Source organism: Danio rerio, chromosome 16 (assembly GCF_052040795.2).
Source record: "Danio rerio strain M-AB ecotype USA chromosome 16, GRCz13ab, whole genome shotgun sequence".
NCBI classification, from domain to species: Eukaryota; Metazoa; Chordata; class Actinopteri; order Cypriniformes; family Danionidae; genus Danio; species Danio rerio.
This window is the reverse complement of record NC_141036.1, coordinates 26119875-26141256: the sequence shown is the minus strand read 5'-3', so window position 1 is coordinate 26141256 and position 21382 is coordinate 26119875. Positions and strand designations below refer to the sequence as shown.

At 34.5% G+C, this 21382-nt stretch overlaps 1 protein-coding gene across 2 annotated transcripts in view; it reads right to left on the bottom strand.

Moving 5' to 3' along the window:
* Positions 1-1746: 1746 nt before the first annotated feature.
* Positions 1747-21382, bottom strand: part of adar (adenosine deaminase RNA specific) — a 30574-nt gene continuing 10938 nt past the window's right edge. The window contains 11 exon segments of one of the 2 annotated variants that reach the window (NM_131596.3): positions 1747-4985; positions 5090-5217; positions 5301-5413; positions 5824-6006; positions 8685-8815; positions 8903-9022; positions 12414-12507; positions 12601-12772; positions 16310-16463; positions 16587-16825; positions 19642-19777. In NM_131596.3, coding sequence (NP_571671.2) covers positions 4631-4985; positions 5090-5217; positions 5301-5413; positions 5824-6006; positions 8685-8815; positions 8903-9022; positions 12414-12507; positions 12601-12772; positions 16310-16463; positions 16587-16825; positions 19642-19777 — 1825 coding nt within the window. In that variant the 3' untranslated portion in view covers positions 1747-4630. 2 annotated transcript variants of the gene reach the window in all.

Sequence of the window (21382 nt, the reverse complement as noted above, 5' to 3'; positions counted from 1 at the left end):
GTGTGAACTGACTGACATGGACAACCAGGAGCCTTGTTTGCCTTACAGCTATTGAATCAATAAATATTAAAAGGCAATTTTATTAAGAGACAAAGAGAAAATAATCTGGTGGAACAATTAATAAATTGTACATTTTAAAATTAAAATAAATTTGGCCACAGATGCTTGTGATAGTAAATTAAATGCCAAGTATTTTATTTTTATGATAAAAACTAAAGCACAAAAAAAAAGTACATGTTTGGATCATGTATGGATTATTTATGGAACAATACTATTATTACAAAATTATAGACAATACTTTAGACAGCCCATACTTTGAACTTGGGTGGAAGAACAGGTGGTTAGACAGAGGATTGCCAAGTCTATGGAATCTCGCACTACTTTAAACACTTGCGATACATGTTAAAAGTTTTGACATATTGTATTAATTATATTTATATGGTTACGTACACATATTTAACTCTAACAAATTTCTCATCAACCAATGATAAAAAAAGAAAAATGCTAGGATGAGGAAACAAAACAGATACATCCATACACAATCTTTATACTTCCAAATATAAAGCTATAAAGCTGGTTATAATGAATGCCCTTGATACAGCATATACAGTCCTCAGCATAATTGAGTAAACCTCATTTTGAAAATGAATATTTTGAATCATTTCTTAGTATGGGCAATGCATTTTGGTGCATTTCAACAAAACAGATAAAACAGATATATTTATTAAAATAATAGTTTAGTCACCAAACATATTTAGAAACTGGAACATAATACAATTAAATTCAAACAAAATATTGCAAAAATAAATAAACACCTACAACATTTCAACTAAATTAAAATTTTATTTATTTTTTGCTTCTCTTGAATTTGCCTTTTTATTGTATTGAATAATTTTCTATAACATAAATGTTGGTGTAGTTTTTAGACAATTATACGTTTTTTATTTTTATTTTTTTAAATAAGCTCCAGATTTGGCTTCAGTGTGACTAATCTAACGTATATGCACAAATATATTGTATAGCTTGTAAAAAATATGTAAAAAAAATATGTAATAAAATATGTATTGAAAAGATGGATTTGTAAGGGGTGTAGTTACATATGCTGAGCACTGTATTTTGGGGTTTGATATCAGAGCTATTTTTCTGGCCTCTGGGCTAGCTGCCAAAACCTTCAACCCTGGTTAGACCAGATAATGACCTTTTGGTTGAATGCCGACACAGCAAGCGCCACAAGACAAAAATACGGTGTTCGAACTCTTGACGTGAAGGTGACAGTTGTCAGTCTGCTTATTTAACGTAGAATAGTATCGCAACTCCACATGCTTTTTAATGAAGTGAGAATTTAGCAATAAACCACCTCTGCAGCTGGTGGTAGGCTTATTTTACTCTACTCATTACCCAACCTATAAAAATACCGAATCAGCGGGCTTGCCAGTGAAATTACTAAGGGGAAAATGAATAATTTCATACCGTAATGTTCTCTTTTATAGCATCTCGTCCAGGCGTTTGATCACTCTCAAATCTGTCGTCTGTGAACTACACGAGACGGTGAAAAGTCGCCATCCAGCGGTAATGGAATGAAGTGGTTAGAGTTTTGAAATCATGCATGAATCTTGTGTACGCACATTTTAACCTCCCAACTACACTTACATTAGAATATATTTGGCTAGCTTTTGTGTAAACATTGACACCCAGATATAAACGATATCAATATAAACGATCAAGTAACGAAGATGCAAACAGTTTAAAAAACAAATTTATTAGATTGTAGGCCAGGGATTCAGCTTTTCCCATCCAAATATTAATATATACAGTACATTTATTAACAAGTGCCATTTTTTTTGTTAGCTTGCATACTGTTGCTGTTTTAAGCAACATTTAATGTTTCATAATTGATAAGCTAAAGGTTAGAAACTGAACTGAACGCATAAATTACATACACACCTGATAATACAGTCATAAATGCGTATTACGCCTGCATTTCAAATTAAATGGTAACAATGAGAAACCATCAATTATTAATTTTTACAGTAGCTATGTACTCAAATGCAATAGACTAATGCTCAAACTGACTGTGATATTGACATTTGAATGTGTAGAATGTGAATTGCACCAAATATATTGAAAAAAAATAATAATAATTGAGACCATTAAAATTTAGTTCAACTTTTACTGGATTTATAAAGGTATGGGTTTGTGTGCAAAGATACTATCGGTTTTATTTTATAAAGGTCTGATGGCATTTCTCACAAATATAAAATACAAACAGTCAAATTTAAAATACAAATTTTATCATATAAAATGCTGCATTAAAATAATGAAATAAGGTGCCACATTGTCAGGCATGATGTTTATTTTTAGATGACAGACACAATAACAAAGCTTTAACTTTGGACAAATTAAGGATACTTTAGATATTGGAATAATTAAATTACATTTTGATGAAATGACCAATTGACATTTTCTTAAAAAAAAAAAAAGTTTAATATTTGAAACATATAATTTAATATTTATAAGTAATATTACCAAACCTGTATAGAATAAAACAAACATTAACATCTAAGACAAACCATAGCTGTGTGTATGAAATTACTTATTTAAATATACATACGCAAATCAACCAGACACTCTTTACAGGTGATTCTTATATCAGTAGACAGCAGAAAAGTCTCATTTGGAATACAAGTTTTGCCTTGTCGTCTGGTGCTTTTTACTGTGGTGAGACTCAAATAGTTTTCCATCCAGTCTTAAATATCCCCATTCACCTACAGCTACAGCCTGAGCCAAGACAGCATATGCCATTAAACCCGCAAGACATCATTTTCTGCAGCACACGGAAAGAAAATTCTCCTTTAATACCAAGAACAGAACTTATCTTAAAGAAATGCTGGAGTAGACTTCAATGGTTTGATGACAAGTGTTTGAGGCATACAGAGTCACACTTGCTGGAAGGAAGCAGAATGTTAGTATTGCTTTAGTCTTGAAGCAGTGCATCAGTTGACGGTGTCTGAACACATTAAAACAGAAGCAGTGCAGATTTCAGCTTACAATATAAAGGCTAAAATAATATTCCAAGACCTAGATTCACAGAGTTGTGCACACACATACACACACACACACACACACACACACGCAGAAAAACAATGTGCATATGTTTTGTGCTGTTCACCTGCCCGCTACAGATGTCATGTGTCAGAATGAAGATTGTTGTTTTGCTGCATGCAATATCTAACAAACAAACAGTGCACATAAACTACAGCCAAAACAGAACATACACACCTTGTCTATATATTTATATTTATATATAAAAAGACATCCTAAAAATGAAGATAGAAAATAATATGGATTTCACTTCATTAGGATTCATTACAAAATATATACATACAATATATACACATACATAAACACACACGCATATATATAAACTCGTTCAACAGACCTTATATATACATCTGTGTGCATATGTATTTGTATGTACATTATGTATACATTTCAAGCAGTCTACTCAAGTTTTGGTGTGTGGATCTCTCCACAATGCAACAAAAACAAACAAAAAAAAAAACATTTATGTAAATACAGAAAGTTTAATCAGCAAATCAAATTTGCTTACAGTTTACAGTAAGGTTTCATTTTTTAACATCAGTTAAGCCATTAGTTAAAAAGAACTAACATTTGAGCAATGTGTTTTAAAACATTTATTAACGTTGGATCAAGTTGGTAAAAACACAGTTGTATTGCTTACACATTGGTTTATGTTTAAAAAAAATACAACTTTAGCAGTTTTGTTCATGTAGATATTAGGATTATGATAGATATACACTGTATACTGTTCTTGTTAGTTCCTGTCAACTAATCTTCACTCATGTTAGAAAATGAATACTTACTGTAAAGTATTACCAAGACTTTAAAAGGAATTAAAAAAAACAAAGTAGGTTAAAGACAAAACAATGCTGATGAAATTAAATAGTTAGTTCACGCAAAAATGAAAATTCTGCCATCATTTTCAATCTGTATATTTCTTTTTGAATAAAACAAAATCAGCAATCAATGCCTTTTTGTTAAAAAAACACACACAGAGAAACAGCTCTAAATAAACTATTGAACAAAAAAATTACTGAGGGAAGGTAAGGGTGACAAAATGACAACGTTTCATTTTGCAATGAACAAACCCTTTAAATCTCAATACACAATCCTTTACAACCAACTCGAATGAAACACAGGGGAACCTCAATTTAAATAAATGTAAATCAGCGACCTGACTAGCGTTAAAACTCTCTTTATTAAGTGAAATATACCTTAAGCGATGAACCGAATCCCTTGCCTATGTGGCCACCCAGTCACTAACACAGCATTGGTGCTGTCAAACATGGAGAAAATAAAAGACGAACTCTCCTAAAACAAATGCTTACAGCTTTCTAAAACAAAAAAGGCATGACTCTACTTCTTCATTTCTCATCAAGTCCAATTCGCCATGGGTTTAAAGCTCTGCTTTACTTCTTTCTGATTTATCACAATATTAAAAGTTCGAATCCCGAAGCCACAGATTCACCCCATTCCTCCATCTCTACAACTAACCTTCTCAAATCCTGCCTCTTCCCCTCATTTGCTGACTTCATCTCCCCCTCTAGCCCTAAAATCCCTGTGCCGCAGAGAGAAAGTTGTTGTTTTCGGAGCTCAAGAAACTATTGGGGTCAACAACGCAACCTGAAGCCTGAACGTCTCCGCTTCCTCCCATCGGCTCAAAGCTTTTGGCTTCACCTTCGAAACTTTTCTCCTCCAAGGGCTTCCCAATCCAGGCACCATATCCATGTTGGCTCAGTGCCAGGAAGAACAGCCTCTTGGCTTCCTGGAATGATGTGGCGGCCATCTTAGCGTGGGCATAAGACTGCAGTGCCAGCAGATCGGCTCGGCCTGCTCGCTGGCACAAAGCGTGGAAGAGACGGAACAGATTGGACTTGGAAACCCGAGATACCTCCATCTTGGGACTGGCACAAAAAGAGAACGATAGATTGAGAAGGAAAGGTCCTGAAGTGCTTCTGAGAAATATTCAATTAGTGAGATAAGCTGGATTTCAATTTTCCCCTCTCACCTGTCTAGTTTGCCCTTGGTGCCATCCAGAACCTCCACGCTATACTGGTCTGGTTGGCTCCAGTTGACGCTGGACTCTTTGGTCTTACTTGTGTGGCGTGTCGAGTCGTACACACTCACCCTGCCCACCTGCAGAAAGCAAGACAGAAAATAAGTGAAGAATGAAATCTAAAGCTTCATAGGGCTGGATGTCGTGTGCTGTGCAAGTCTACCTCAGGGTGGTTGAGAGTAAAGTTCGCTGGTAAACTGCTTTTAAAAGTATCGCCATCTCTGGACAATCGGCAGCACACAGCTCGAGTCAGGTGACCGTGGCTGTAAAGATATCCTAAACAAATACAGATCAAAATATAACCCGTAAACCTAATCCGAAGGCATTCTGAACAATAAAAACAATGACAACAACAACAACCAGTCAATAAATGTTCATATACATGAGTGAAATCAATCTTATTATATAATTTAGTTTCTATTTGATTCAATTTTTTTTTTTATTTAACAAAAAATGAACATATAATTAATTTGTTGATGCATGCATTTTAATATTGGTCTAAAATATATATATTCTAAATAAAATAGTAATTATCAGAATCATCAAATTATATTTGGTTTTCAATTAACTCTTATTGTCAGTTAAGGTCTGCATATGTAAAGCTGTTGATATAATTTAGCAAACCAGAAAAAAGCTGGCTTGAAACATTAAACATCATTATTTAAAAGGTTTGGAGAAATGCTTACCAAGAGTGATGGAGTGCAAATAAATAGGGTGGATGAAGTGTGTGAGCAGCGCCCCCTGCAGGCCGAGAACGTTCCAGCGCAGGATCTTATCACTGCAGCTCATGGTCCTCAGGCGCTCGCCATGCTGAATGCCATCCCAGGTGGGCACAATGTCACTGGACTCCACTGGGATCGTACCCTCACCTGACAGAGTAAGATTAATGGCAAAAATTGTTTAAAAATAATCTTAGTCAATAAAATGTAAATTGAATGCTGTTTATAAAAGTTTTCTGGGTCCATGAACACATCTTTAAAAGTTTTTCCTGATTAAAATAAATACATAAACCCGTCATATAGCATGTTCATGCAGTCAAAAATAAATAATAATAATAATAAAAAATGTTACATTTGATTAAAGATTTTGTGTTCAGCAAATGTCCATGAGTCAAATGTATTATGGCCTATTCTACTCTCTATGTTCATACATTCTCATGCCACCCACAGGATTTTTTTTCAAATAATTTGACACTGTACTCATTTCATTTGCTATTTCTTTAATACACATGGACTGATTAAGGGCTTTATGTCCAAGGCTGAGATTTATCATTACTGATTCTGTATAAACTTGATTTGCAACTATGACCACTAACTCCTTCACTGCAATGCCAATATGTTCCAGGATCCAGCAGAACACGCTGCTATAGTGGAGTCTCTATAACTGATTAGCGTTAATATATATACACATATATTAGGACAATTTGTCTTCAGAGTATTAACTGATTCAACATCCTGTCTGCAGTCACTGGAATCTATAAAGTAAAAGTTGAAGTTCTGCTTTAATAATGGAACTGTGGTCTACAGTTACGGACCAAAAAAGAAAACTCTAATACTGTCTACACCTGATTTCATAATCTAGCTAACTTCACAAAGCATAATCTGTAAGCATAATCGGTTTAATCGCTGAAGTGTCACAAATATGTGTCACAATGTATCAGCTTTTTAGTTCCCTGCCAGCAGTGTCGGGGTCAGCAAATCAGCTGCTCCAGCACAACTGCCTACATGATGTGCCCACTTGTCAAGTTAAATCCACAGAAATGCATCAGCTAACCTGCCAACTGCTTTTGCCACGTAATTGCTTTCTCCTTTCCCACTAGACAATGGCTGTTCTGCCTGGCAAAAAGCCACCTTCATGTGGCTACAGAGACGCTCTTTGGCAAGATAATCATGGGCAGATGGCACACTGAACACTGCTGAGTGCCTCTTATTTAATCCGACAGTTAACACACTAGAGTTAGTATACCTGAGGTCCTGGATTTCCGCCACAGCATGTGCAATTTAAGATTAGGAGGTTCAAACAGTACCTATTACAGCATGTGACACTTGACTCTATTAAAATTGTTTTGCTTTTTTCCCCTTCAAGGCACAGATTGCATCAAGATGTAGATATGAAATAAATCAAAACAACGTGACATTCTCTACATTTGCACCCCCAAAATGAGACAATTTGCAAAATACAGTGATATCAAAAATCTGTCATTACAAACCCTCTTTTATTTTATTAGCCCATCTATAAAGGGAAGATTACAGATAGCTTTAAAGACAAATTTACATTTTAGTAAATAAACATTACTTTTAATTTAAATTTTTGATGGCAAAACACCAAAAAAAGTTAAGTTAGAGGCTAAATAAAAGTAAAAAGGTTATAGAATATCGGTCTTTCACCAACTAATCTATTTAAAATTATGAAAAAAAGAACTTGTTTAAAAAATAAAATAAAAAACAGATAGTTCAGTTTATGTAGGGCATGACAGGAAAGATCTAAAGGTGCTCCAAAAAAAAGTTATGCTGTTGACTGTGGAGTTAAATAAAATAAAAGCTAAATTAATTAAATAAAACTGCATCAAGAAGTCTTTAGCCATTTTTGTGCAAAAGGATTGAATACTGTACTGTTACTGTTTACTGTTACTGAATACTGTTGTACTGTTCTTAGCAATGACTTCTAGGGATAGGCAGATTACTCTGCTGAGCCATAAAGCTGGCAGAGCCCGAAAATGGATAGTTTTGTTACGGAAATAGAAAGTTATAAGTCAGTTTTGTGCAGTAAAGTTGCTGGTTCCCCAGGCCAGAGCACATCTCAAATTGTGAAAAGTGGAAATGTGTGCTAGGCTCAGAAAAGTCCATACTACAGCTTGTTTTGAAAGAGAAAAAAAAGAAGATTCTCAGTCTCTGTGACCATCTCTCAGACACAAAAGGAAATATCTTTCATGGTTCAGGAACAAGCAGAGCAAAATGTCACTGGTGACTTTTAATTGGTAAATGTACAAGGATATCATTGACATGGGGAAATATACTGGGAGAGTACATAGACATGCACTGCTATTAATGTGATGTCTTTCATGCTGAATTTATGGTTATCAGATCAAGACCAATTTATACTTCTGCCTTGTGTATACCAGGTCCTGTGTAGCCTTTGCAGGGTCAAATACCTTTCACGATGATGCACACCTTTAAAAAATTAACTACACTGTACATGTAACATGTCACATATCACAGATGTGCATTGATCGGTTTGGTAGTGGCAATGAGTATAGGTAGGGTCAAAAGCTGAGTGTTAAACAAGTGCTGAGTCCCGTGGAGGAGCTCCTGATGGATACTTTTGTTTAGCTTACTTTTTATGATTGAAATTGTTGCATGTTCATGATCTTTTGTTGATTAATCAAAAGTAAATGAACATTAACAGATCACATAGACTTAATTGCATTTTACAAAATGACCAAATTTCTTCTGAAGTGGGGTTGTATTTTTAAATACAGCACATTTTTACATTTAAATGGCCCTCTCATAATGTAAAAAAAAAAAAAAAAAACTAATTGGTGTCTTACCGTTCTCCACTTTGGTCCTGAGTTTGCCTTGTTTGATGTTCTCAAAGAGAGGCATGTGTCCAGAGCCATTGAGTTCAGCCGCTTCGCTGCACGATTTATCAAAGAGAGCACCGTCGCCACATGGAGCAGTGCTGTGAAATTAAGAAAGCAGTGTTATCCATGTTTGCAGATGAATCTGTTGTAAAACGAGCTTGGATGAGAGAAAGTGCATGTCTCACCTAATATAGAGATGAAAGGTGATGTCAGATTTGATCTTCAGCTTACCATCACCTGCCAGCTCAAAAATAGTCTCATCGCCAGGGCTTTCCCAGTGCTTCATCAGCTCACTGTACAAAAACCTAAGCCATACACATTTACAAATGAGACTTTCATTTTTATTACTAATATTATTACTATTATTTTTATCATCATCATCCTCATTATTATTTTTAGTAGTAGTAATAGTAATAGTTGACACATTTGTAATAATGTCTGATTATCACTTTTTAAAATGTATTATTTAGCAATACCAAGGTTCTTATTAATAATTTCACATTATATATATATATATATATATATATATATATATATATATATATATATATATATATATATATATATATATATATATATTATTTATTGATAAATAAACTGGCACTGGTGACACTACTCACATTTTTCTAATTGTAAGAAATGCTGATATTTATTTCCCATTTTAAAGTCTAGATATTAACTGACCACATTAGGGGCCTATCACACCGAATGTGCTTAGTTTTGAAAATGTGGGGCACACCACACAGCCTTTTTTTACTTAAGAAAAAAGTACAATGTGCTGCACACTTTTTATGTTGCTAGGTAACCATTGTATCAACTGCCCAGATGCTGGAGTGTATAGCGTTGAGCAGTTTTTCCGCTCAGAGTTTACTTTTTACTTACACAGTTTACTTACTGGACATCAGGCAGCTGGAAAGTGAGGTGCATGGGCACATAAACAGCACGCAAAATGCTAATGCTAATAGAAAACCATTACAAAGCCATTTAAGGAATCCTAAAGATAAATTCAATACCTTTTTAAGACTTTTTAAAAACCTAAAAATATTTAAGACCTCATTGCCACATCAAGTTCTAATCAGTATCAAACCTTTTACTTAATAAACAGTTGTAAAATAAAAACAGTAAAAAATAAAAATCAATGGAGCACAACCATGCAACAGAACTCAGATAATCTCAGAAGAAACAAATCTTAAGAGTAAATTATGCAGTTGTTTTCACCGACAAGCTTCAGCCACTGTTTAAACTCGTCTTTCTTCAACCAGGAGTACGCAGACTTACATTTTCCTATTTTGCTGTCTGTTTTGCTATATGTGGAAAGCGCCACATCATCTTCCCACGTTTGTCACAAATTATAATTTATTTATCAACTTTTAACACTTTAAGAACCTGCGGACACCCAGCATTTACAAAGTTGCCTCTCACTGGAAAACGTTAGATTGAGCCTAACAGTTTCATATTATGATTAATTATTTTTGAACGAGTTACTTCAGTCTACATATGTCAAAAATCTTGGTATATGGAGAACAGTGTAAGCTGAATAAATTACTCTGGTCTGATGAATTATTAAAAAATTTAAAACACTATTTCTCAATTTACTGGCCCATCAATTTTTCCTTATATAACATAATATAATACACAATAACAATGAAAAAGCCTAATTATAAAATAAAATATAGGGATGCACCGATATGGATTTTTTGGCCGATACCGATAATTCTTCAGACTTGGAGGCCGATAGCCGATATGTATAGGATGATAATTATAAATATTTCAAAATGGTATATTTTTATACAGCAAACTTCATTAAAGATTGAACTGCTCTTATGAACTGAATAGTCTATACTCAAAGCAAAAAGCTATAATTTCAAAACTGCAAGGTAATAATAGACCTAGATTCACGATTTCACATACATCAGCATACAAAAAATACATTATTTCCTTTTCTTCATCGCAAATTAACATGCAACTTGACTGTTGCATAAAAATCATAGGTTAAATAACAAAATGGGATTTAATTAACAACCAAGTTAAATATATTTAAATAAGATGAAAATTAAAAAAGAGCTAAGGACTGAAACCAGCTCAAATGGTCTTGAATAAAACGTGTTACAGTAATGTACACATGTACAAATATGTCATGTCCGAAAAAGCCTTTTTAGAGGTGTTTGGACAGTTTATAGCCACCGTACAAGCGAACAGCTAAATACAGATAGTACGTTTTAGTACGTTTAGAAAATGCGGCATAGATTTATCCTATTTGGCATTTTAAGATTCTTTTGAACACGTGTAGGTGCTGCTTGTCAATCAGACAACGCTTCTGCACTCGTTCTTGCTGTCAATTGTGGGAAAATAGATCGATGAAAAGTTTATGATAAACCGCTGTGAGTTTCACTCAACTGTAGAGGCAGAGTTACCATCAGCCAGATTTTGATACAAAACCTGCATTGAGCTGACTTTATGACAAACACAGCAGAATATAAAGACAGAATAAGCCGCTAATCGAGATCTGGATTCACCTTTCACCCGTGCTACAGTGTGTGTGTGTGTGTGTGTGTGTGTGTGTGTGTGTGTGTGTGGTGACAGCTCGCACGCTCATTATAATCAATATGAATATTCCAATCAAACTAAATACAATCTTACATCAACAACACATGGCAAGCAACACATTGATAATAACAAATAATCAGATTACAAACGATCGTTATGTTTACACGTGTTGTAAAATGTGCGGGTCCTTTAAAGCACTGCGTTGCAGTTTGGGTGTGAAGCGGAGAGGGAGAGAGAAAGGAGGAGCGGATATGGGCAATGAGACAATTTTCAGTGACTGATTTGTTGCACCACACAGAAAGTAACAAATATTTTGGACCAAGTACAAGTTACATGTGTCCTCGTTCATTCACCGGTTGCAACTAAAAGAAAAGGCAGTTCACCCCGAAACTAACATTATTCGGCCCTGGAGTAATAAGTCAATCTACCTGCTATCTCTAACACAACAAAGAGACAGAGCAGGAATGATTTACACATGTAATATTTTTTCCTGAGGCGATTTAAAGCAAAATACACAATGACACTTAATCAAACATATCTACAATGATGAGGAACATGGTTACTTACTGAGTTATTAACGCACAGTTAAGTGCCACTTGAAGAAAAGACAGACTTTGAAGGAATAAACAGTGTGAGGAGAGCTCCATTATAATGCACTGGGCAAGTCTGAATAAGTTCCACCCACGTGAGCGTGGCAGGCAGGTCTGTACAATTACGTAATTTATTGGCTTAAAGATATCGGCCTAAAGTAGACATCGGATCGATAATGATAATCTTAAAAATAACGTTTATCGGCCGATAACGATATGGCCGCCGATATATCGTGCATCCCTTAATAAAATATCATTAATAACATATGAATATATTATATAGTAATATAAGCTAAAATTTATACACTTTATATTTTGTGTTTTATAAAACAAATATACCTTAATCTTTGACAGCCAGAGATTTAAAGAATATATTAGGCATACAAGCAGACATTCTAATATTCTGCAGAAAACCAAATATAAATTCAATATATTTATGAGCTGCTGTGAAATAAGACGCTATCTTGAAGAACAAGATGGGAAAAGTAGCAGAAGGAGAAGAAAAAGAATTATGGGATTGACAGTGAGAGAGAAAGAAAAATCTTCTGCAAGCTGATACCGGATAAAGCCTCTTCTGGAGATGATTTCTGCATGGCAGTCATTTACAGTGTCCCCACGAAGACTGAGCTCCTCTCCTTTAACACAGCGGTTTCCTAGAGACATCAGACAAGAACAATTACAGCACTTCTTTAATTACAGTGCACGCATCATGTTTGCTGTAACCGAGTCTGTGTGTGTATTTGTACCTGTCCCGAGGCTGACAACTTTTCCAAGACTGTCCGTTCCATTGCGCATCACAATAGTTGCAAGAATTTTTCTACCCAGAAGGCTGTGCTGGATGCGTGCAGTGAGGGCATTGAAGCGCTGATGGCTTAGCATGGCGATCTGATCATGAATTGTACTCCCTGATACTGGCAACTAAAAAAAATTTACAAGAATATTTGATTATTATTACTATAGCATAAACTAAATAATTGACTGTTTATTTATTATCCATCTTAAAAGTTAATTATTAGAAAACCATGCACACTTGAGGTGTAATGGCACCATTTTTTTTAATAATTCCAATTTATTAATTCAACAGTTCAATTATTTATTATGTAACATCACATAATATACTGATTTTTACTTTTACTATAATTACTTCTACTACTACTACTACTACAACAACAACATTACAGTAACGCATTGTGCTGCCTAAGGGGCCGATCACACCGAACACGCTTTTTGCTTTGAGAGGCACTTTTTTTGAATGATTTACTAAAGGCTGCAAGTGTCAATTATATATTATTGTCAATTAGGCAACAGCAAATAAACCATAAGGATAGGGCTGCACGATATTGGAAAAAATTGACATTGCGATATTTTTTTCCTCTGCGATATATATTGCGATATTTTATATATATATATATATATATATATATTTACTTAAAACTAGGGCTGTGACGGTCACCATGACAACCGCGTCACCGCGGTGGTCATTGCCACCTCGGTTGTCCATTGCCACCGGCCGTAGTACGTGACGTCACGCACTTTAAAACACAAATTACTGTTATGTTGCCAAGTATTACATATCTGTTAGAATATAACATTAGGCGCGATTCAGCAAGTTCAAGTTCAACCATGAATCTTGTTAGAAAACGAACTCTTACATCTGGGAACATTTTGGATTCGTGCCGAACTAGAAAGGTGAACGAATCAATTTGGATTAAGCTTTTTGTATGGGGGTTTTAAGTAAAGTGTGTTTTAATATTCACTGCTGAGTGCTGAGAGTCCAAACACTGAGGAGCAAATCCATCGATACGCAGATCCACGGGTCCCGAACCATGCAAGCTAGTGGCGATTGACGGCGAGGGAAAAAAAGCCATGTAGGCTTAATCAACTCCTGTCTTCTAAACGCAGAAGCCCAGCTCAGCCAGGCATGGCAGAGGCATTTGCAAAAATGGCCAGATACAAAAGAGAAAGTGATAAATGGAAGACATTGACGAGAAATTGAGCATAGGCTATTTGGTAACTACTTAAGAACGCGCCGCTCCGCAGAGTAGAGAAACCTGCATTGCGAGAAATGCGGGCGGCGGAACAGAAGCAGAAGCCCTCTCTGGCATGGTTGTGAAAAAATAGCCTGTCTGTGCATTTTTCGCTACAAGCACACCGTCTGACAGTGTATTGCTGGAAACATTATAACCCCATTCTTCACTTAAACCGGACAAAGTCAACATGTTAGTTTTTCTGGCAAATAATAAAAAATATGACTACAAAAGGTGGAGAGAAACTACGCTGTTTTTTTTTAAACATCTGACTTATATTGTTACTAGGTTAATATTTTCTTTTTACGTATAATTATTAATATTTATATTATTATTACACTGATTAGTAAAGTGCCATTTAGAATTTTTGTTAAGTTCTTAAAAATGTAACGTTTAATTGTTATTATTATACAGTTTCAAGCAGTTAAAGTAATGTAATATTTAACTACAATATTTATAAACAGTTTTGTGTTGTTTTATTAACGAAAGTTCAAAAATAAACATGTAGCCTACGTTTATACGGATGTTTTATTTATTAATATTAAATTCGGTTATTCCTTAATTTTTACATAAAAGGTAAATTAACTTAAGTAGGCTACATTATTTGTTGATGTACGAGATCGAGGAACATTTGCCAGTAAATAATGTTCGCACCACTTAAAAAACAAAACAAATGAATAACTTGCGAAAAGGATGCAATAAAAAAATGCAAGCGCTTAATCATTCTTCACAATCGGATTCGTACGTGCAATAAGCCGAGGCTATATTGCGCCGACAAGAACAAGCCCTAAAACTAAGTCTAGAGAGAGAATTAATACTAGTTAATATTAATGATTATAAACACGAACTGCGTTGTATGATAAACGCATCACAATGATGTCGTGATCTTTGCTGAAGAACTGATATGTTATCGCCGTCTCCCCAGCCAGGTTTTCATCTGCTTTTTTCCCCTTTTTCTGGATACAAAGTATCAGCGCCAGACCAGTGGTTTAAATTATATTTTACTCTCCTGATTTCTTTTCTTTTCATTAAAAAATAATTAAATGTTTAAAGTTTTGTATTGCATAGCCTATATATTTTTAAAGATTATCATTCAGCCTACCTGCAGCGCATGAGGTTGTGTGCTGGGCAAATCCCCTTTACTCATGCTACCCATTTCATTTATGACACTGTAAACTTGACTTGGCAGGCTGATCATCTTTAAACTCAAAAGGTGTTTTTAACTTGAGACTGCATGCTTCTGCAAAATGTGATGTTTCTTATTACAACTGTTAGCGGTGTCAAAATGAAAGCAAACATTAAAAAGGGTTTTGTTTTATCAATTGTATAGTTTAGTTTTAATAGCTAATGTATATAATAAATTATAATATCGATTATTGCGTAGACTACAATGTTCAACAAAACAATTTTATTAGGTTACTCTAATAGACCAAATCCCTAACTGAAAAACGAATGTGAAAATGACAGGCAGTTGCGTCTTTGCTAAAATTAACGACAAATTTCTTTTGCTTTTTTCCCCTTTAGAGATCAAAAGAGCTGTATTTAAATAATTATTTCACTAAAACATGAATTGAATGCCCAGTTCTTTCCCGTGTGAGTTTAGTGCGCCTCCGCCGCGTCTGCGTTTTTAAGGTTACAGGTGCACCCTGACCTGACGCGGGGACCAGATCTCTGCACTATTGCTTTAATTTATCAATTTTCATAACTGCATTGCATTTTCATATGGTAAAATATCAAAATTTATGTTCTGAAAGTAGTAGGAATGACGGGAGTGTTAGTAAATAACAGAAAGAACTTTCACTTTTGAGTGAACTTCTGTCACGTGTTATTTTAGTATGATAAAATAAACAAAAATAGTAATGCAGAAAAGTATTATTCGCTCTGCCAAGCCTTCTCTGTTGCTGTATAGAGAAGCAGCCTGCTCAGTCTCCTTACCCCGGCCCCACCCCGCCCACCGACTCCTGAACGTCTCACTCACTCACTCACTCACGCGGGCATGCAGTGCGGTCTCATGAGGAAACGCAGCTTTTTGATATAATGTTTTTCTTGTTCCCAAATACAAATAATTTATCAAGTATTGTTTGAAATAAGTATTCGTAAAAACACGCTATTCCTGCTTTTCCGAATACCGTATTCCGGTTCGGCTCCACCCATAATAGGCCTATATATATAATTTTTTTTTTTTTTTTTTTTTTGCATCGCACCCTCCTGCGATGTGACTATCGCGGATGCGCACATCGCGATTTCGATGCTGAAACGATATATCGTGCAGCCCTACATAAGGATTTTTAAAAAAGACACATAAAGCAAAAAGTTTTCGTACATCTTAACATTATGTAATGCATAATTTAATTGCACTCTTTTAATGAGAAGTCAATGCAGATTTAAAAGTTACTGAAATGTTTTTATAAGCTTTAATTAAAGCTACCTCTGGCATGAGCTCTCCAGTACGTGCTGCTTTCTCGGCTTCTCCGATGAGCACTCTAAGAGCAGCGTCCGCTGCCTCCTGCTTGCCCTGCTTCTTATTACTGGCACACACTGCAGGAAACCACCGCCCACCTAATTTAGCCTGGTACGTAAACCTGAAAGAGAAATAGGGTTAATTCATTTGTTCTCTTGGTTATGGCATGGCAGCGAGAAAGAGACACACTGAGATGATCGTCCTGCTGCTGCTGTAAAAAGCAAATAAAAGAGTGCGCATGTACTTGGGCTCGTGTGAGGGTCCAGACTGGCCCACCAGGCGGATCTCAGCAGCGAAGCCTCGAGCACGGGCGTACTCAAGCAGACCGGACACTGCGTTGTTGTTCAGGTGGTTGATGAGGTCACCCACACCTGCCTCATGGGCTGCCTGAAGCTCAGCTGCAGTCAAGGGGGGCAGAGAGGGGCACGCCGGAAACATTGGCTGCGACTCACTGTCACCCATAGGACAGAAACTACTTGGAGGCTGGAGGACAAAACAGAAAAGTAGACTGTGAGATGAAAATAAGATGCTTTGAGATTAAATCAACTATTATTCAGATAATCAAATAAGAATTATGGCTGCACAATATATCGTTTCAGCATTGATATCGCATTGTACCCATCTGCAATAGTCACATTGCAGGATCTGCATTGTCAAATCATAATTAAAATGGAGTAGGAGTTCAACACACACAAGATTGTGGGGGAACTGCAAAGTTTAACAATAAAGTTTCCAAAAAATTGCATCATTTGAATCTGTTTTAAGGCCTTTGGCTATGTACACATTTTAAAAGCATTCAGGCACAGGAAATTAACATTTTTAGATATTTTCAGAAACATTAATTGTATTTATGTGCTGTATATATGCAATGAAGATTATACAGTGTTTTTTATTTTACATTTAATCATTCAATTTGTGTAGCTGAATACTGTTAGACTCCCAGAAAAAAACTTTATAACTTTTGTATTATTGCTTGTGATTTGTTTGTTTACATTATGCAGATGCGCTCCACTACAAAACCATCCTAATATTATTCAAAATTGTCCTAAAATTATTAATTAAGTGATGCATTTAATCTGTTAAGATTATTCACAAATATTACAATATGCATCACAGAAAAATAAAATATTAACACACATAAATACTGTGGAGCTCTAATTAGAATACACTGATATACAGTGCTCAGCATATGTAAGTACACCCTTTTACAATCTTTTAGATTCGTAGTTTTAATAGGAAGCTTTACAATATTATATTTGTGCATATACATTAGATTAGTCAGTACCTAAACCAATTCCAACCTCATCTAACAAAATAACTTATGATAATGGTTTAAAAACTAGTAAATTTATGCTATAGAAAAATACTAAATACAAATAAGAAAAATCAAGAGAAGAAGAAGAAAAGAAAAAAAACTTTTGTTGAAATTGTTTTTTTTTTGCAATATTTAGCTTGAATTTAATTGTATTATCTTTCAATTTCTAAATATCGTTGGTGACTAAAATATTATTTTAATAAATATATGTTTAATAAATATGTTTCTATTAAAAGCACCAAATTGCATTGCCTATATTTACTAAGAAATGGATACAAATATTAATTTTTAAAATGGGGTGTACTCAATTATGCTGAGCACTGTATATCTGCTAATATAATAATGAGTATGTTAATAAATATACATCTTAATACAAAATTTCCAGAGCATGATTGCAAAAAAAAAAACTGATTATTACAAAAACTGGTTTCATTTTAACACTAACTGTAAAAAAGGCAATTTTATAATTAATATAAAGAAAAATTATTAGAAAACATCTTTATTTTTCCCCCACAAAATCATTAATAAATTGTGCAATATAAAGTAAAATAAATATTATATAATATAAACATATTTATTTTTGCATGATGAAAAAATCTTACACATTGCCAACATTTTCTACTCGCTCTAGAACTCGCATTGCAACCCTCAAGACAAGCAGCACAAATTTGAATCTATTCAAATGTCAGAAATAAACCTTTGTTTAATTACTTAACATAATAAATGCTGAAATGAACATGTTCTCATCGCTATGAACTGGTGATTTCCTAGCTGTCATTTTCTTCCACACCATTGAGTATGAATATTTAGTTACTGAAAGCAAAGAGTTTTTAATTAAGTACCACTTTCCGTAGGATGGGTAACTCTTACCCTAGACGAAAACAGAAAAAGCACTTTGCGGTTAGTATATTGGGGCTTTCAAGTGACACCATTTTGTTTGTAGGATTGCATCTAACTGTGCAGAATTAAAGTCATGTGCTACAGTGCACCACTAGTCAAACTGCATTATTTCAGGCAGTCTTGTTAGGCCATATTAGGTCAAGAAACTATTGAATTATAAAATGTCAACAATTAGTTTTTTTTTTATATACATGATCAAATATTATTCAAAATTTTTTATTGTCAACTTGGTCGGTAAATTCTTCCTCAAGACCAGGACACACCAAGCCAACAGTCGGCCATTAGGCCATCTGAGGGCATCTGTCAGGCTAGTTTGTTTGGCATGTTCCACGTCACCTCTTATCTGGCTCATGTTTAGTTTGCCTGATTCAGCATGTAGAATCTGTTGTTCGTTGGTGAAAGCGGTGCTCTGATTGGCTGTTAAGCTACAAATCAGAGCACGAGAACAAAAACTGAAGTGACAAAACTAAAGCAAATCACGGCAAAAGTCGAAAGAAAACCCAAAGCTGGCTGTCATTTTGTTGCATTTCTTAAATATTTGCAATATATAATTTGCAAATAATTTGCTTGGTGTTTCCTGGGCTTAATACCCAATTCACACTATACTGAGAGATGCTGACATATGCGAACTAACAGAGAATCTCATTTCTGAGACATTCTATGATCAGAGAAGCACCGATTCAGCATGTTTACTTTGACACAGACAAGGTTAACACTAATTCAAGAAAATCCAGCCCATTTCAGCCACAGATTGTGTTGATGGAAATTTCAACATCAACACCGTACATAAAAATTGTTCGTATGCAGCCCTATTTTTTTTTACCACATAAACAATGTACATGCATTGTAAATTGTTTTGAACTTGTTTGTCCACATGGTGGCTACAGTGAACCATGTATTTTACACTCTAAAAGAAACCAGGAACCAGACAACCAAGAACCAGGACAAAAGTAAACTACAAAAGAAAGTGCATGTATGGTAAGACAAAGTACGATTTAAAGCTTAAAAACACACTAAATTCTTTTTCTCTGTCTTTCAAAAAGCTTTCTTTTCCTCCTTTTACTGTCTCTAAAGCTCTCTTCACCTTGTTAAGATGTAGTAGTCCGTCTCCCATAAGCTCTTTCACAGCCTCCTCCGCTGCCAGCTGTCTTGCTGCCTTCTTACTAGGTGCTGAGGCTTCCTGGAAGAGACGTTCCCCAACCTTCACACGGAACATAAACCTGACACAGGAGGTAAAGAAAAGATGAAAAGGCAAGTGAAAACCTGGAACATTAAAACAGAATATTAGCATTATGTCTAATAAAAAAAACAATTGAAAGATTTTTATTTATGCTTTTATATTACTATAGCCAAGAACAGTATTGGAGAACGTTACTTTTGAAAGTAATGCATTCAAATATTGAGTTACTTACCAAAAAGTAACTAGTTGCGTTACTAAATTATTTTTATGGAAAGTATGCATCAAGTTATTTTTGCGTTACTTTTACTTGCCTTTTTTTCTTTTTTTTTTATTAACAACACACTGTATAACCTTTATTTACCTTAAAAAACATCAAATAATAATAATTTAGGATAATGTTATCTTCTAAGAACTTCCAGAGCCCCGAGCTCTACATGCCATATACAGATGAACGAAAGTTTAAAGCATTTGTACTTTTAGTCTAATTAGTGAAGTAATATAAGCATTGAGACAATCCCCTTTTACTTTTCTACCGTGCATTAAGAATATTGAGAATACTTTCAGTGCAGAAATGTAAGGCTTTGCCACTTGGTTTTGTGCAAGATTCAACGTTCATTTTAATTCAGCAATTTATTTTTTTTTTTAAACAAATAAATTTAAATAAAAAGCAACTCGCATTACATTTTTTATAAAGGAACTCAGTTTTTATTACTTAATTTTTTTTAAGTAATGCGTTTTTTTACTCCTTACTTAGAAAAGTATTATTATTACGTAACTTGCATTATTGTATTGCTTACCCCAACACTGGCCAAAAATATATAAATTTTTTGTCTGTTAAAGCTCATTTGACAGGCAGTGCTACATTTATCTCAAGGCCAGTAATCCCAGTGTATCTACTGGCACATGACAGATTGCTATATGTATGTTTGTTGAGGATTTCCTGAACCAAATCCAACCAAATATTTAATTTAATCTTTTCAAAAAGTAATGAAGTTACACCTACGGTTGCACGATTCTGGCCTAAATGTAAATCATGACTTTTTTTTCTTCAAAATCAAGATCACATATTTCTCACAATTCTATAGATGTAAAATAAAGGTTAATATTAGTAGGCTATTATTATTGTTAATTATTATTTGTTATTTATTATTGTTAATTCTCAAATTCTCAAACAAAACAACAGAAATAATTTTAGGCCTGTGTGTAGCTCTACTGTTGCTTAAAACGCAAAATTTTGTACAGTCATTATGGTGGACTTGAAAAGACTTTCAATATGTCCTGGTTGTTTGAGATATATGCTTGTCATTTGTCATTGACAACATTATTAGGCAATTTTTTCACTGGTAAAATGAGACATTTTTCATTTTCAGATTACCTCTTGAGTTATATTCATTCATAACATTATTAAGATTAGAGTAGTTATACTGACACAGTAAACATTTATTTTCATGCACAACACTGTGTTCGCTATGAAAGAAAAAAAAAACATATCAAATGCTTGTCGTAATCCTAACTGTAAAATGCATTATGATCATATATATAATGAGCGCGCCGGCTTCACATTAACTTCCAAGTGCTGCATGCTTGGTCCTTTTATGTTTCAAGAGCAATTTATTTAGTTTTACAGTTAGAGCGGATTTTCCTT